At 41.7% G+C, this 18,334-nt stretch overlaps 2 protein-coding genes across 6 annotated transcripts in view; both read right to left on the bottom strand.

Moving 5' to 3' along the window:
* Psen1 (presenilin 1) overlaps positions 1–10,397 on the bottom strand; it is a 46,061-nt gene extending 35,664 nt beyond the window's left edge. The window contains exons 1-3 of the mRNA XM_038336040.2: positions 10,271–10,397; positions 1,070–1,141; positions 837–976 (exon numbers count right to left, since the gene is read on the bottom strand). Of these exons, the coding sequence (XP_038191968.1) occupies positions 837–923 (87 nt within the window). The 5' untranslated portion in view covers positions 924–976; positions 1,070–1,141; positions 10,271–10,397. The remainder of the gene's footprint in view (positions 1–836; positions 977–1,069; positions 1,142–10,270) is intronic.
* A 5,791-nt stretch (positions 10,398–16,188) lies between these two features.
* Positions 16,189–18,334, bottom strand: part of Rbm25 (RNA binding motif protein 25) — a 52,401-nt gene continuing 50,255 nt past the window's right edge. For all 5 annotated transcript variants that reach the window (XM_038336018.1, XM_038336016.1, XM_038336019.1 and 2 more), the window contains one exon: positions 16,189–17,729. In XM_038336018.1, the coding sequence (XP_038191946.1) occupies positions 17,637–17,729 (93 nt within the window). In that variant the 3' untranslated portion in view covers positions 16,189–17,636. The remainder of the gene's footprint in view (positions 17,730–18,334) is intronic.

Below are 18,334 nucleotides of genomic sequence, written 5' to 3' on the forward strand. Positions count from 1 at the left end.
AGGCAGTTGTGAGCCACCTCATGTAGATGCAGGATCCTCTGAAAGAGCAGGAATTGCTCTGAACCCCTAAGCCACCTCTCCAGGTCCCTCAGACTCATTTGTGTGACTTGCCTTTAATGACAAATTTTAGTAACAAGTATACACAATTCCCCAAAGTCAGCCTTACAGAACTTAGACTGCCCCTGTCAAGGCTTCCTCCACCCTAGTTGTAGCTCAGGAAGCTCCACCAACTCCCCAGTCACTTCACAGGCCTACTATGGAGTCTGTACTTGGTCAGGAATGGCTTAGTAACAGGGTTACAACAGACAGATTTCTGTGTGTTCATGTAGTCTGTGAAGAGTGTATGTACTGCACCATGTACCACAGCCCTATCCTGAACTCAGACCTTTGATGCTTTACCTTGTATAATCACTGTCACTAAATACTTACTGAACACTTTCAGAAACTAGAAAACTTAATAAAACGTATCCCTTCTTCCTGTAGAAGAGTAAGATCATGACGAATAATGTGGACCATGAGGTCCTCATAGCTCAGGAAGCTGAAGAAAGTCTCAGCTGAGGTGATGAGGCCAGCGGGACCTGCATCAACACTCATGTGGTAACAGCCTTATGGGCTGGGGGAGCAGCTCAGTACACTAGGATAAGTTCCCAGCACAAGAAAGTCAAACAAAAGTAGTTTTGGGACCCCATTCACCAAGGCTATGATACTTTACCCCCAGCTTAGTGTTCAGTAAATAAAAATGTCCAAAGTAGAACAAAGCTGCCCAGCCCAGGCTCAGCATCTTCCAGAGGCGCATGATGAGGGTGGTGGGAAAGCTTCAGAAGCCCACACTGTACCTGGCTACGGACGGTGCTGCTGGGGTGGCTGTCCTCAGACATCTGTGCATTCTGGAAGTAGGACAAGGGTGCAGGTATGTCTGTCATTGGAGCAACTGTATAGAAATACCCTTTCAAGGAAAACAGAGCCTCTTGGAATTCTGAAAAGGGAAAAACAAGGCAGAACTTCAAGCTGTTAAGATTACTCACTTGTTTTTAAACACTCTCATGAATTACATTCTGTAAAAACAAACCTTTCTCTCATGTGTTCTCTTCCAGGCCGAGCTGCTTAAGGACCTTGAAGGGCTTCTGTCATGTGCTGACTCCTGGATTAGTATGAAATAGGATTGTACCACGTTACTCATAATAGTCAAATCCACTCAAACATTTGCAAGTCAGAAGAAATGTGTTAACTTGCTCTGTGTGGCCTTTGGCTGACAGATGTACTTTTAGGGAGCAGTATGGCAATGAGACCTCAAGCACTGAGATACTTTTTAACTTCAAACTAAGAAGTCACATGATTTTAAGAGACGGTCTCAAATTTCTTTTTTTCTTATTGTTGGTTTTACCTTTTTTTTGGGGGGGGGGGCAGGGTTTCTCTGTGTAACACTGGCTGTCCTGGATCTTGGTCTGTAGACCAGGCTGGCCTTGAACTCAGAGATCTGTCTACCTCTGAGGCTTCTTATAAAGGTTTCTGTGCTGACAACTCTAAACTAATTTTTCCATCTTCATACCATAGATGCCTAGCTCTCTCACTTCACAAGCCTTCTCTAGCCGTCTCATTTCACAGCAGAGGAGGGGAGGGCACTGACTTCAGTGGCACAGTGCTTCGAGGCCCTGGGTTAAGAGCTGGAAAACAAACCTGGGTCCTCTCCAGGAGCAGAATGCACCCTTTAACCACTGACCCGTCTCTCTATCCCCAACAAATAGCTTTTCTAAGAGAGGGGGGCTCCTGGGAATGGAGGCCAAGGTCTCACTCATGTTAGACAAGCCTTCTACCAACCCACACCCCAGCCTTCTCATGGCAAATTTCTAGTCACTGCAGGCTCTCTTTCATGTTCATCTGTCTCCTTCCTTCTATGCAAAATTTAAACAGAAAGTAAAAACATCTAATTAGTTATTCACTTTATCCACTCATTTACGATAAAATCAAATAGCTGGGTGTGGTAACACAATACTTTAATTCCAGCACTCAGGAAGCAAATCTCTCAGAGTTTGATGCCAGCCTAGCCTATATAATGAGACCCTGTCTTGAAAAAAAAAAAGCGGGGGGGAGGGGGATGTACCACGAAGAAGTCAACTATCTCAACCAAGGTCTTATCTGGTAAACAAAGGCATCCAAACCCACATATAGTACACTGTCCTTGCCTAAGGCTTTACAGCAATTCAGACTAGGTTATATTAAACTCATTTTTCTCTTTTTGGTTTTTTGAGACAGGGTCTCACTATATAGCTCTGGCTGTCTTGAAATTCGATCTGCAGACCAGGCTGCCCTCCGCCTGCCTCTGCCCAGAGTGATGGGATTAAAGGCTTGTGAAAGTAATTTTTACCACTAGCAAAACTACTGCTCACAAGTAAACAAGATCCCTAACATCAGCAACTGCTTTCAGTATAAAGTGAAACCTGAGCTATTTAAAGCATTTTCCACAGACAGTACTAGCACTTATCTTTACACAGGACTGCCGTTTTTACTTGTCTCTCTAACACACACACAGTCTGTTGAGCCGTTAGCAGAGACACACTGGAGCTCTGGCAGACAAATCTTGTAAGAACCATCAATAACAACACAGCCACCACTTCCGCATATTCCCAATGCTATTTTCAAAGTTCTTTTCATAATCATATTCCATTTGATTCTTTAAAAGTTCCCATGGGGAGCTGAAGAGACGGCTCAGTGGTTAAAAGCCCTTGCTATTCTTCCAGAGGACCTAAGTTCAATTCCCAGCACCAACATGGCTGCTCACAACTGTCTGTAATTCTAGTTCCAGGGGCCTGACACCCTCACACAGACATACATGCAGGCAAAACACCAATGCGCATAAAATAAAAATAAATAAATGGGGTAGAAAAGCTCCCTGAGGACACAGAGTTGGCTTGGTGGCTAAAGGGCACATGATGCTGCTCTTGCAGAGGACCCAGATTTCTTTCCCTGCTCCCATACAGCAGCTCAAAACCATTCCTAACTCCTGTTTCCAGATAGCTGATGTCTTCTTTTGACTGCCAGAGGCATCAGGCACACAGATGTGCACATATTTATACACAGGCAAAACACTTATACACATAAATCTACAAAAATTTCTGAAAATAATAAAAATTCTCAAGAAGGGACAGCTCTCTCTTTAATACTCCACCCTCCACTCCTATTCCAGGGAGCTCTTTCTCTCACTTTCAAAAAACCTTCCTTGCCTGCCCTTCCAAAAAACAAAAACAAAACAACAACAAAAAAAAACCCAAAAAAACAAAACAAAAGACAAAAATTCTGCCCAAGACTCTGCATTTATGTCACACACAGCAAGCACCTCAGTCTCCGGCAAACAGATCTGCCTGTGCAGGGATAAGGAGCAAATGAGCAACACCACCAATCCAGAGCCCAGGGGGTGAGGATGCTCAGCCCAGGGCTCTTCTGGTCACCTAGAGAAATCACAGGCCTCCCCCGAAGCTCTGAAGATCACAGTGCATAAGAAAAGCCTCCCTGATAGAACTGTCTTCAGAAGGAGCCCAGAAGCAGAAGCAGGCCATGCCACGGCAGGGGAACAGACACACACTGCTGGTACAAAGACAGGGGCAGGCCAAAACCGAGCTGATTTTGATCCAGAACAGCTGAAGAGAGTGATGGAAAAGGTCAATGACCCCACGGCTCAGGCAGCATGGCAGAAGGTACTTGCAAATCTGATAACATTCTCAGCTGAGAGATGTGAACACCAAAAGCCAGTAGCCGGGAAGGGACCTGCACTGCAAGGGAGGAGAAGGGATGTAGATCTTGGTGCCGAGAACAGAGGCACTGAAGCTCTTCACTGCCATCTATTTCCTTTCTATCAGACCCTGTGGGAACAAAGGGCCGAAATCAAAGGGCCAAAAGTAAAAGAGCAAAACCCCTCACTAACAATCAGATCCTACCTATGGAGCCTGTGCTGCTGACCTAATTATCAGAGTGCCTTACCTGACATGGCCAGCCTACAAGGACTTTTTAGTACATTTTTGAGTAAATTTTGAGTACAGAAGTACTCAAAGTGCCGGGCGGTGGTGGCGCACGCCTTTAATCCCAGCACTCGGGAGGCAGAGGCAGGTGGATCTCTGTGAGTTCGAGGCCAGCCTGGTCTACAAGAGCTAGTTCCAGGACAGGCTCTAAAAAAGCTGCAGAGAAACCCTGTCTTGAAAAACCAAAAAAAAAAAAAAAAGTACTCAAAGTGGATCCCATACGAATGGCTCAGGAGATAAGGCCAGGTAATCAGTCTTTTGACTACTATAAAAGGATCCCGTTCCCGCTCATGGACCATCCTCCCCATAGTTCTGTCCACAGTATATTTTCTTTACTAGACCTTCACATCAATTCTGATCTAGCAAATACTTTACCCTCTGCTTTGGGCTTGTTCCTAGCACAACTCAGGCAGTCAGACAAAGGAAAAAGCGATCATTGTTCTGATGAGCAACTACAATTTCTATCAGACAATGACACTAGCAAGTGGGACGCAGATCTGCTTCCTAGTATGTGCAGACCCTGGGGCCCATCCCTAGTACTAGGGAAAGCAAGACAGATAAATATACATACAAAGGGGAAAAGAGCCCCAGAACTATGAATAAACTCAGAGCTCGGACATGCTCCGCAGAAACGTCTATGCAGGTTCTGGGGCGACGGCTCAGGGTCAGAGTGCTTGCTGTGGGATGGAGGACCCACTTCGGTACTGGGTGGGTGGGTCTGGTAGCTCAGTTCTAATCCCAGAACACTGGAGGCAAAGACTGGATATTCCCAAAGCAAGTTCCCTGCCAAACTAGCTATATCAGTGAGCTCTGGGTTTGATCGAGACTATGTCTCAGAGAATAAGGTGGAAAGTGATCTAGAAAAGATCCAGAAATCAGTCCCGGGCATACAACAAAACATGCATACATCCACATACCACATATGAGGAAAAAAATAAAGTCTATTCAACTAGAAACCTCTATAAACTAACACTTCAAACACATCTCAGGAGCAATGAATGTTTCAAGTTTCAGAATAGGTTCTTAAGAGAAATCCCACTCAAGGAAGTAGCCACAGGGCTAGAAAGGTAGCGTGTTCCTAGAGTACTTGCCTAGCACAAACCAATCCCTGGGTTCAGTCTCCACACACATAAGCTAGATATGGGTTTGAACATTCCTAATTCCAATACTTAGAAGAATGCAGGCAGGAGAATCAGAAGTTCAGGAGTCAGGGAAAAGCCATGTAGCTGCCCAAGGAGAAAAATGCTAGAACGTTACTGTTCCAGTCACAGCCTCGTGGTGATACAAAGATTAATAGAAATGGGTTAATTTTAAGATGTAAGAGCTAGCAAAAAATACACCTGAGCCATAGGCCAAAGAGTGTTGTAATTAATATAGTTTCTGTGTGATTATTTAGGTCTGGGTGGCCGGAAAACAAAGGTGCAGTCTCCGCATATATCTTGCCATGGCCTAAAGTTAGGGCCTTATTTCTTAAGTGGGGAGGGTTCAGCCTACACACACATAATCTAAGCAAAAGCTTATTTAGCAATGTATATACTCCAAAGAGAGACCCAAGAGGGCTACAAGAAAATGCACAAGGAGCAGAACATGAGTGGGTTCTGAGCTACAGATTTTAAAGACTTTATGATGGATATTTGAGGTGGATGGCATATTTAAGGTAAGCTGGCCTTTTTAACCTCATGAAGTGATATCTGACCCTAAGGGGACAAGAATTATCAAGAGCAATCTTTCTGTTGTTATTACCACATATCTACTTCCTTTTTGAGACTGATGGAAGTCCCATGAGCCCAAGGCTGGCTGTTAAAAAAAAAAATTAAAGCTTTCTCACAAAAGTTGGGGCCAGAGTCTCACAACTGACCAACAGACTGTACAAACGGGCACTTTGGCTGTCCCTCCCCGCCCCCCCTACACACACTTTCCCCACTCTATCTTCTACTTGTCATTTTGACAGCTGCTCCTTGATAGGCAGCCCAAATGCTGATTCCAGTTTTGATTTGTTTATTTTGGTTGGTGGGAAGCAAATAAGTGCTCCATCACTGAGCCATACCTTGGCTCTCCCATTGGTTGGTTGGTTGTTTGGGACAGGGTTTCACTTTGTAGCCTTCCGCCTGGCCTGTACTCAGCTATGTGGATCAGGCTGACCTCAAACTCCTGGGTGCTGGGATTAAAGGCATACCCTGTCATTTATGTATTTATTTAAACAGGGTCTTGCTCAAAATGCTTGACCTTGAGGTCCTCCTGCTTCCAACTCCCACCTGCTAGGATTACAAGTGTTTACTATCAAACCTGGTTCTACTTGAGTTTCTGAAGGCTCACATTCAATACTAAATGTAACCAAACTCTAAACTGTATTCTATAACTGAAATAAAAATCCCTTAATTTAGGAATAGCCAAGACAGACTCTTAATCTTTAAGGTACAGAGAGCAAATCATTTCCCCCGCCCTCCAAGAGATCTGAAAGTGACAGAACTAAAAGGAGCAAGGGTGGTGACGCATCTTATTGAGCGTGTGTTTTTCCCTTGTCCCGTCCCACTCCGCCTCTGTGAACCATCTGTGGGAGATAAAATTATTATTCAGTAAATATTCTCTCTTCCCCCAGTATCCCCAAAAGAATGGTTAGCCTTCATATCTTCTGGTTCAGAATTCTTGGATTCAACCAACTAGACTGAAAATATGTGGCATGTAGTTTTCTTTGTTCTTCCTTAACCAACACAGTGTAACAATTATTTGTGTTATTAGATATTCTAATGGAGAAATGATTTAAAGTATACAAGAGGATTTATGTGTATAGATTATAAGTAACAAATATATTTTTGTTCAGATTTTGTTCTTCAGTGTTAGGGATCCAGTGTAGGTCTCTATATATGACTATATTCTCGCCCCAAATACTATATCATTTTATATAAGGACTGAACTGGAGCATCCTCAAATTTTGGAATCTAGTGGTTCTGGAACCAATGTCTCTTTGGCCTCATGATGGGTGAAGTTCGTTATCTACCATCTAAGCCTTTAGGTGAAATCCTATGTGCCTTTGTCAATATGACCTTAGTTGACAGACACCGGCAGATATGTGAGCTATGCTTGTGCAGTTGGCCCTGCCCTTTTATACATTCGACATTGCCTTGAGAAAGCACTAACATGGATTGGTACTCCTTGCCCTCCCCATCTAGGCCCTATAAGAAGATGCTTAAATCAAAATGGTCCCAGCTGCCCCACACTTCCACCTTGAAGCAGAGCCTTGAGTGAGATCTATGTGCTCTAGGCTGTTAGCTCTGAAGGAGGGCTGCTATGGGCACTTCCTGCTGCAGCTTGTTTTAAAAGTGGTAATGCTGGCTGGCTCAGAAGATGCAATGAAGACGAGCTAAAATCAGCTGAGGATTTCTTAGTCAAACCTTCAGGATTAAACGTATTAGAATATAGATGTTTTCTGGATTTTGTAAAGGCAATGTGATACAAATATATGCTTGATAGTACTTCCAAGAGCCTTAGAATCACAGAAGTCAAATCTAGGTCTACAGCGAAACAAACCAACAGCCTCAAAGTATATTAAGAGAGTATACAGAATCTGGGCAGATGGCTCAGTGGGTACAAGCACTTACTGTGAAAATAAGAGGACTGGGGCTCAAATTCCTAGCACCACAGAAAAGCCAGGCAAAGCTATTGTGCCTGTAATCCCAGCAGTGGGGGGTAGAGACGAGGATCCCAGGAGATTGATGGTCAGCCCTCTAGCTGAAATAGCTTCAGGTGCAGTAAAGAAACCCTGGCTTACAAAATAAGGTACAGGGTTGATGAGCACTTGCTGCATATATCCGACAACCTTAATTCCATGCTCAGAACCCACATGATGTAAACAAGAATGATTCCACAAAGTTACCTTGTGAATTGTCCTTTGTATCATGGCACTATGATCCCCATTATGGATACACACACATAATTAAGTTTTCAAAAATTAAAGCTGGATGTGGTGAAGCATTCCTCGGTCTAGATAGTGAGTTCCAGGATATCCACAGCTATATAGGATGACCCTTGTTCAAAAAAAAAAAAAAACGATTAAGTTAAAAAAAAGGGGGGGGGGCTATGGAGATGGCTCAGGAAGTAAAGGTACTTGCCCCACAAGCCTAGAGACGTGTTCAATCCCCAATGCCAACTTAAAGATGGAAGGAGAACTCACTTCAAACTTGTGCACATACACTATGTCACCGCCATCCCCCAACCCTGCATACAAAACAATAAAATAATTTTTAAAAAAAAAATAAAAAAATAAGGTGCTAAGTAATAGAGAAAAACATCCAATGTCCTTCTCTGGCCTCTGTATTTGCAAGCATGGATGCACGCAGCCACATATATAGACAATGACTCTGTAGCTCTGCATATAGAGTACACGTGTGCACACATACACACACCCACACAATGAGAGTCTACAGTTTTCTCACACACACTGTACTATATGTCCTATCTACCTACACAGCCTATAAATAGACTACAGACTCTAATAGGTTCAGATCACATAGGGCTAATCTTATCTCATTCACTCGCTGTCTCTCTCTCATCAAGGCTGGCCTTGATTTTCTTGCTCAGCCTTCCAACTAACTGGGACTCCAAACGCATGCCACCATACCTGGCAATTATAAAGACTTTCCCCCTAATGTTATTTTAATTTTTTTATTTTCTATTCTTTTAAATTTTAATAACTCTGTAATGAAATTATGATTATTGTGAGTCACTGTCTCAACCTTCTGTGGAAATGGATAGAATACAACTAATTCTTAATTAAAAATGAATATTTACATCTAATTAGCTTGTAAGCTTCTGATATTTATCATGGCCTAAATTCTTCTGCTTTTACTCAACTTAAACCAGGAACTGGGCAAGGCATTATGAAAACCAAACAAGAATTCTTCCAGCACCAAAGAGGAACTCGGTTTCTTTTACACAAGAGAACATTGTGACATGTGCCTGGGATACTTTAGAAATCAGATATTGGTTTTTTTATTTTCAGTTAAGATCTAGCAGAGAAGACAAGTTCATCTTTACAATGATTACAAGCTAAAAAAAAAACTGCTAGCTATACTGGTTTAACAAATCATTAAAACGAATTTCACCTGTTTTCTGTAACCTTTACAAACGTGTCTGTTGGCACACTTAAAACTACTCTCTGTGGTTCACCTTCCTCTTTCAACGGCACAATGCTACTCCGATTTTCAGATACTTCTACAACACCAGGCTTTTCATTCCAAGTCGCTGACAAAGCTTTCCTCAACCTCAAGCCTCCCTGCCTCCTGGTTTCTGTGACACTGCACTATTATGGCTCTACATTCATCCTCAGATGCCTCCTTACCCTCCTTCCACCCGGCTCTTTGTGAGTTCCTGTCACCCAGTTAGCTACTCAAACATCAAGCAGCAAATCTACTTAAGTGACCCATGCCTACAGTTCTAACCTCAGGCCATCTTCACCCGCTGACACTTCAAAAGTGGTATTTTCAAACCACTTCCTAACTTCCTCATTTCTCTCTCATTCTTGAACTCAATCTCACACTTTGGCCGAACCGATCGCTTGTCCTGCTCACGTTTCTCCTGTATACATTCCCGTTACTGCAACTCTCATCTCTCCTAATTACATAAAAGTCACCTAAATTCTCTTATGCACTCCAGGCTCACTACCAGACAGATGTACCTGTAGCAATTTCTGTCCACCACAGTGTCACATCGCTAAACGTGAAAAGGAAGAAAAGGAAGCAGTAAAGACGCCTACAAGCGTCGGGCATGCACATGCATCTTAACTGCTCTGATGAAGGAACAAGCGCCGGCGGTACGACTCTCTGCCTGGGAATGGAGACACTGAGAAGTTAGCCCTGAGTGCCACTCACTTCTGGACTAGGACACACTGGAGACACGAGACCGGGAGTCTCACCAGTTGCTCAAGCCGACCCAGCCTAGGGCGCTTCCTCTATCTCCCGCTCCACTCCCGTACAGCCAGCCACCCCCAACGGCAGCCACCTACTCCGGGCCGCCCGGGAAAGCCAGCACTTCCGGACCAACGCTCGAAGGGGGTCACTCTTAGCCTGTCCGGGCCCCGACAAACCGGCCGACCTCGTTTCCCATGCGGGGTTCCTCGGTCTCCACCCGGCCGGACCCCGCCCCTCATCCTCGAGGACGCCCGCTGCGCGGCCCGCAGAGGCTCAGGCCCCGGCCCTCAGCAAAACGAGCTGCCGCAGCTGGCAGAGACACCGTCCGTCCCGCACAATCCGGAAACTCACCTTCCCTCTCCGCGCCCAGGCGGCCGGCTCGCACCGGAGGTTTCGGTCTCTGCTGCCACTGTTTTGTTTCCGACGAGAACTCGCGGCCCGCAGAGCAGGTCGACCTAAGCCCCGCCCTAAAGGCCTCGTCCGTGTCGTCACTTCCGGCCTCCATGACGTTGTCTACAAGCCCGGTCAGTGAACAGGACTTCCGGTGGCGCGCGCAGACTGTGAGGGTTGGGGCTGCAGCTGTCTTTGCTCATTTAGAGCTAGGATGCTGTGGGTCTAAGTAAGATACTGGGCGATCTGAGGCGGCTGTAGGGCTTAAGAATGATCTAGTGTTCTCCCATGCTAAAAGCGAAGACATTTTCCCCTTGTTTTTTGGTTGGATTCTGAGATTTGTGTACCCTGCCGGTATCAAACACACCCTAAAGACAAATACGGCCTTGAAAACCTATTCTGGGCCGGGCGGTGGTGGTCTGCGCCTTTAATCCCAGCACTCGGGAGGCAGCAGCAGGCGGATCTCCGTGAGTTCGAGGCCAACCTGCTACAAGAGCTATTTCCAGGACAAGCACCAAAAACTATACAGAACCCGCCTCGAAAATTCCCCCCCCCCCAAAACAAAAGAAAAGCAGAAAACCTATTCTGTATACACCGTACGCGTTTGCACATCATCCTCCATTTTGTGATGACATTTAAAACCGAACACTTCCCATTTCTTCACATTACTTATTTGTATAGTTGCTCAAAATGGATATAATTTATTGTCCGTGCCCTCAATAAATTAAAGCGATTGGTGGGTAAAAAGAATCTGAGAAACTACCCCAATATTCTAGGCGCCAACTCTGAAAAGGTCTTCCAAGATGCAAGCATCTGGAGAGCAGAAAATGTTTCCTACTTTGATTTTGTATCTGTAAGATTTTATGTAATTGTAAAGACGATTGTTAACAGTTATGTCTGTCATCCAACTCAGTAGTTGAGGCCAGGTCAGTGAGCTGAGGTCAAAACTGGCTTCTTAACATATCACAGGGCAAACTGGGCTACGCAGGGTCTAATTATTCTATTTCCCAGAATGCCTCATTCTAATACCAGAGTAACCATCTCCATTTTCTCCCAACACTCTCAACCCTGCTTCAATATAGATTTCATGCAATATTTTCATGCATAAAATTTTCATGTTTATCTTTCACACCAGCAGAATGGCAGCTGGGAGGAGACATACCATACGTACTTCATGCCATAAATTTCTTACCCTTAGTTTTTCCCCCAATAAAATACATTTATATGGGAAGAATACAGAAAATAGTGGAGACCACACAGAGTGAGCACAATACAAGCGCTAAACAAAGACAGGCTAAAACGCATTTGTAAATTATTCATCATCCTAACTGCAATCTTTGGTAGAACCAACCTCAACATAGCATTTTGTTCATGGAGTATTGGTATATAAAAATAAAGAAAAAAATCATAGTTCACCCATGTTATAAAATTCACGAGTTATGTGCAAAGCCCAGTGTGATGGTACACACTGTCAATCCCAGGAAGGCAGAGGCAGGTGAGTTTGAGAGACCAGGTCTACAGAGAAAAGAGAAACCTTGTCTGGGGGTTGGGGAAAAGGTGCCAGCGGCAGGTGAAGACACACAAACTGGACTACAGATGCTTTTCCTGTTTTCTATATTCCTCTTTCCAGGGATATGAGCACCCATGATGCATTACCCAAGAGATGGTGTGAAGACACATTAGGGGAGCACAAAGGTGACTAAACATTGACACCTGTGCATACCAAGAAGACAGCAAATGTTTTGAGAGTCAAGATAAGCTATCGTGTATCCCAATCATGCTGCCACAAGGCATCAGTGGAAATAGTGAGAATTACACACACTTCCAACAGGACGAATGAGACATTTGGAAGGTACAAAGTAAATGATTTCTTGGAATTACTAATGAAAAGGAGATGGAACCCAAGTTAATTCTTTTGTTCTTGAAACTAAGAGAAGAAAATGAACTGAGCTGGTTTGTGGTGGAATACGCCTTGGGAACTGACGCAGTATTGAAGACTTCAAGGTGAGCCTGTCTTAAAATTAGTTCAAAGAAAATTACTTGAACAAGGCTCAAGAAACTGTAGGGGTGGCCAGAAGAGAGGTCTTCCAGGTGACTCACATGGAGTCATTACAACAGGCAGGACTTAAGTTTGCTACATTCAGGAACTAGAGAACTAGAAATTCAAGAAACAATGCCCAATACTTTTTCTAACAAGTCTTTGATAGGGCTGAGGGTTATTTGCTGCATGTGGTGGTTTTGTGGGTAAGTAGGCAAGAAGTCATTCAATATTTCTCAGTGAACCGTAACATTGAGTCTAGAAACACTGAAAGCTAACCTAAGAATTATCAGCACCAAGAGTACTCAGAGTCTCTGCAATAGGGCATTTCTTTCCCCCAATATCCAGAACGTGGCAACAGAACAGTGGTATGAACAACAAAATGCGGCGAGAAAATCCAATAGTGACTAACTAGTGAAGAGTGAAGCCTGAACCTGAAAGTGCTACTTAAGCGGGAGCCTCAAAGACTAGAGTGTAAATGAAGTCATCACTAAAGCCAGGGCCTTGTCAAGGCCAGGTGTACCAATGAGTCCAAAGACACACAATTAACAGTTTCATATGATCATTTGCTTTTACTCATATACATTAACACTACCATAATTCCTATAGAAATATTGAATTGCCTTTCAATCAAAAGTTTGCCCATACTTTAGATTCTTGCCTAGAAATAAACTCATCTGAAACAAAGTTTAGTATGTTTTCTCACTAATTACTTCAATCTCTGTAACTGGATGCATCTATCAACACTAGAACACTAAAGGCAGAAACGGAACCCTCAGCTGTTGGACTCCACAGTTTTCCTTTTGTTATCATAACAGGAATGGAATATTGACTTGGTTTCTTGGTAAACTGAGGACAACATGGATTACACAAATGGGTCTAGGCCAAATCTAGACAATGACAGGAAGAGACAGGGGAGAAGGGGATGTGGAAGAAAGGACTTCAATAAAAAAATCAATCCCAATTAAAAAGTACACACTTAAAGTCAGGCAGTGGTGGCATGTTTAATCCCAGCACTCAGGAAGCAGAGGAGTTCAAGGTCAGCATGGTCTAGAGTTCGAAGACAGCTGTTACACAGAAATCCTGTCTCGAAAAACAAAGAGTACACACTTAAAATGGAGTGGTTTTGTGTGTGTGTGGTGATGCATGCCTTTAATCCCAGCAGAGGCAAGAGGATCTGTGAGTTTAAGGTCACCATGATCAATATAAACTCTCCTTTACAAAAAAAGTTTGGCTACTACACAATTTAACTCCCATTCTTTATGAGAAAATAAAGGTGGTTGATCCAACTAATAAGTATGTAACATTTTTTCACTCGTTTTTATAATTATTTTTCTCTATGGATATTTACAACTATTCCTAATTTGGTTGCTTCAAGAAACACTTAGGCAGTGGTGCATGACTTTAATCCCAGCATTTGGGAGGCAGAAGCAGATCACTAGGGCAAGCCTTATCAGTCAGGCTATACAGAGAAACCCTGTCTCGAAAACTAAAACTAAGATCAAAAACCAACCAACCGAACAGACTCAAAGAGGGAGCTAGGCAGTGGTGTGTGCCTTCAATCCCAGCACCAGGGTTCAAGGCCAGTCTGGTCTACACAGAAAGTGCGTTCCAGGGCAACCCAGAGAAACACTGTCTCAAAAATCAAATTAAAAAACAACTTAAGTAGGGCCAGATATCTACATAGTGAGCTCCAGGCTAGCCAAGGTGAGACCCTGTCTCAAAAATAAAAGCAAGTAACAAAAAAGGACAAAAAATTGAAAAAAAAAATAAAGGCACATTTTGAACTATAAAGATATTAAAATTGTATGTAATAAATAAAAAGCTGAACTATAAACAGAAAAATCCATAGCCGTTCTGAAATCACAGAACTTGATACCAAAAGTTTGATGAAAACAAGCCTCACAAACATTGGAGGCCTATTTATATGTATTTGCTAATTTATTTTCTTCATGGTAGAGATACAAAGGGGGGGGGGCGCAATACTTGTTTTGGCTCAAGACTTATTTTTCTTATCTTTATTTTACTTTGTATGTTTTGGTTTTTCAGGACAGGGTTTCACAGTAGCTATGGAACTAGCTCTTGTAGACAAGGCTGACCTTGAACTCACAGAGATCTGCCTATCTCTTCTTCCTAATTTGTGTTGAGTGCTAGGATTAAAGGCGTGATCCACCACCGCCAGGCAAAACTGATTTTTTCCTGTATTTTACAGGTATTGCTGTTAGATTATCTGAAACTTTACTGTGAAGAAAACACCAACATTTGTTATTACATAGTTTATAGGGAAAAAAATCATAGAGCTAAAATATCAAACTTTTAAAAGAACATCCTCAGGGTCTGGTGAGGACACTGACCTAGGGCACTATTTTGGAGGGTTGTTTTGATGTTCACAAATAGAACATATTGTACATAGCTACCTACTGTTCTCAAGCATCACCATATTTGCACACTTGTAGCCTAGCCCTTTGGATTGCAATGGAAGCATGGGAAATTCAAGGACAGCCTGAATTTGATTTGAAAATTGTCCAGTCTCAATAAAATAAAATAGCTATTTTCTCTAAAATCTACTTTGAACAACAAAAAAATATTGCCACCGTATAGTCTGTCAAGATAAAATGATGTGCAGGCACCTGAAAAATCTTATTCAACTTAATGTAACTCGTGGATCAGTTGGTACCAGTATCACCTGGTAATTATAAAATCTTAGGTATTTGCCCATAGTGGTGACACACCTTTAATCCCAGCACTCAGAAAGGAGAGACAGACAGAGCTCTGTAGTTTGAGACCAGCATGGTCAATGGAGACAGTTCCAGAACAGCAAGGGCTGTTACGCAAAGAAACCCTGTCATGGGTGGGGGGGAGAAAGCGGCTTGTATCTTTTTAAGGTATTATCCACCCTACTAAATCACATAGGCATTTTAACAAGACAAATAACAAAAAGGCCCACTCAAATGTGAGAAAAATTTGTGTCAAACATTTTTAACTACTCTTTTTCAAAATATACTTAATTTTATTCTGTGGTCAAATGAGGAAAAGCATTTTACTTTTAACTTCATGTGTTGGGCTGGAGAGATGGCTCAGTAGTTAAGAGCATTGCCTGCTATTCCAGAGGTCCTGAGTTCAATCCCCAGCAACCACGTGGTGGCTCACAACCATTTGTAATGAGATCTGGTGCCCTCTTCTGGCCTGTAGGCACATACACAAAGAATATTGTATATATAATAAACTTCATTTTTATATCTTAAATGAGCGATACCAACCAATATAAAACCTAAAATGAATGTATAGATTTATTATAAAAACTAAGAAGCTTTAATGGCAAAACTTGGTTTAAAGTATAAGCTTAATTTAACCACCTTTTCTGCCACCCACATGACCATCCCAGCTCTCCTAATTTTTTTACAGGGAGATGCTACTCTGTATAAGGTATATACTCCAAAAAGCTTCAGGTAAACATCTCTAGTTTTTACAGGTATCTGAAAGACTAGCACGGTAAAGTCAATCTATTTGAATAAAACTTCATGGTAATATTAGCTAAATAAAACCTAGCATGAGGTCAAAGCAAATGTCCAATGTGTTTAGAAGACAAAGAAACAAATGACTTAAAGAGGGTATAGGGCTAGTGGAGGGATAAATCTGAAAAATGGCTAATAAATAAATTTCTAACTGGAAGGGTCATTCTTCTGCAACTTTCCTTTAGAGAACAACACTATGTAGAGATATCCATGGATGACAGCCTCATCCAAAATAAGGTAAACAAGGTCTCTTTGATCTTCTGATACCATAAAAACTCATTTAAAAATTTAGTTTTGGGTTGTTTTCTAGTATATGCACTACACAATTATAACATAATGTCATTTATTTATAAGACTCAAAGAAAGCATTTCCAAGATCAAATATATACATTTTTAATAACTGAAATATTTACAAAATGAAGCCATGTCAAGGTTCAACATTAAGAACAGTGTTTTGGATGTCCTCAAGATGTTTAACAGAAAAAAAATTAAAATAAAAACTTAGTAACTCAATCTCACAGTTCCATTTCCCTAACACTTCAATCTTTAATAAACAAACATGGCAACAGCTGCACCTTATTTGTTAATAACTGTTTGGAACTTCGTACTTTTCAAATAAATTTTGTCCCCTGGTGTTCTTCTGGATCACTATTAAATTCTAAGATTTCTCTAAACATGTCATCAATATAATAATAGTGTGATGACAAGTAATAAGAATTTATGGTAGGAAACGAAACTGCCACGAATGATGTTTCTTTGGAAGAAAGATATAATACCATGGTGAATTACTATTGTGTTTTGTCAAAATCTCTTTTGTAAACTTACCTTATTTACTTATTTACTGGTGCTAGAGGTGCCTCCTGGTAATTTGTATTAAATAAGATGGGCTCCTCCCCTCCCTTTGGAATTTATTTTATTAAAAGGAATACATCCAAATTAAACGAAGACAAGTAAGTTCAAAATGTATTGAGTTAAACTGCTCCAGAACTTTAGAATCTGCTTCGATCCTGAGCCTTCAAATTGGAGAAGAAATAAGACTATGATATACCATCCTATACACAGAGAAACACAAATCTGGTTTAGCAGACTGTTGATCACTGCAGAATGTCACACTCTGGGAAACTCACACCGTAATTATACTAGTTACTTGGGTTGGCACAATTATCACTTTTCCTTTATGAGTCTATTGATGAATTACGAAATGTTTAAGGGAAAGCAAAGAAAATTTAAAAAGAATTTTATGCATACACTGACATAAACACATCAATATAGATACATTAGGAGTGGCTGTCTGCTAGGTCTGCACTCTAACTTTAAACCCCATGCCTTTACGAGGGCTTGCCATATCTGATCAGGGGAGTGGGGTGACATGGTAATGAGTATGACTAGTATTCAAATTATCCATGTTGGTGCCTATACAGTACAGTTTTAATATTAGGTGGAATCCTGCAAAAGAATTGGGAGGTCATTTCAATATTTACAAGGGACGAATCAGCAGAACAAGATTACATGAGATAGGCTGTGTACAGTAGCTGCAGCTTATAAAACACACCAGCAAATTTGTACCTGGTGAGTATAAAGAGAACCAGGGATTCAGGACTTTACAACCAAGCGCGTACACATGGTATCAACAAATTAGAGGACAAAAGAATTCACATTTTCTACATTAAAAAATTACAGATCTCACAAATGTCTTTGAAGACACAGAAAATTCAAAGTTCTTTGAAGGGTGTGAAAGAAGAAATCTGAAATGTAACTCTGAATGCAAAAAGTTTTACTTCACAAGACCAATTTTCTTGGCTTCTGTTTCATATATCAATAATCTCCACATTTTGACTATAAAAACTTCTGCTTCTTCGTCTAGTACCTAGAAGACAAAAGATGTAAAGATAATTAGTGGCATGTCAAGTCAACAGTAACATGCAAAACTCTTACCCATAAGCACAATCAACGCAATGACCTAAAGAAAAATTATCCGGCCAGGCAGTGTTGGCGCACGCCTTTAATTCCAGCACTCAGGAGGCAGAGGCAATCTCTGAGAGTTCGAGGCCAGTCTGGTTGACAGAGTGAGTCCCAGGACAGGCTCCAAAAAGCTACAGAGAAACCTTGTCTCAAATAAACCAAAAATAAAAATTATCCAGGATGAAAAAGATTTTAAACAGAATATTTAAGTTACCAAAAAAAGTAATTTAGCCAAATCCCATTACTTACTAAATTTATTCCATTGTACTTTTGTTTACTGGTTTGATTTTGAGACACACAACCCAGGCTAGCTCTAAACTTCAATGAAAACAAAGATAACCGTCCCCCTTTTTGAGTGCTGGAATTACAGACATGTCACCATTTTTGCCTCCATAATATTTTTTCTTTTATTTTGATGTTAATTTTACAGACATTACATTTATATATGACTGGCCAAACCACATAAAGCAAAACCTTACCATAAAAAGTAATTTATGAACAAGTTAAATA

This window comes from Arvicola amphibius, chromosome 7 (genome assembly GCF_903992535.2).
Source record: "Arvicola amphibius chromosome 7, mArvAmp1.2, whole genome shotgun sequence".
In the NCBI taxonomy this organism is placed as follows: Eukaryota; Metazoa; Chordata; class Mammalia; order Rodentia; family Cricetidae; genus Arvicola; species Arvicola amphibius.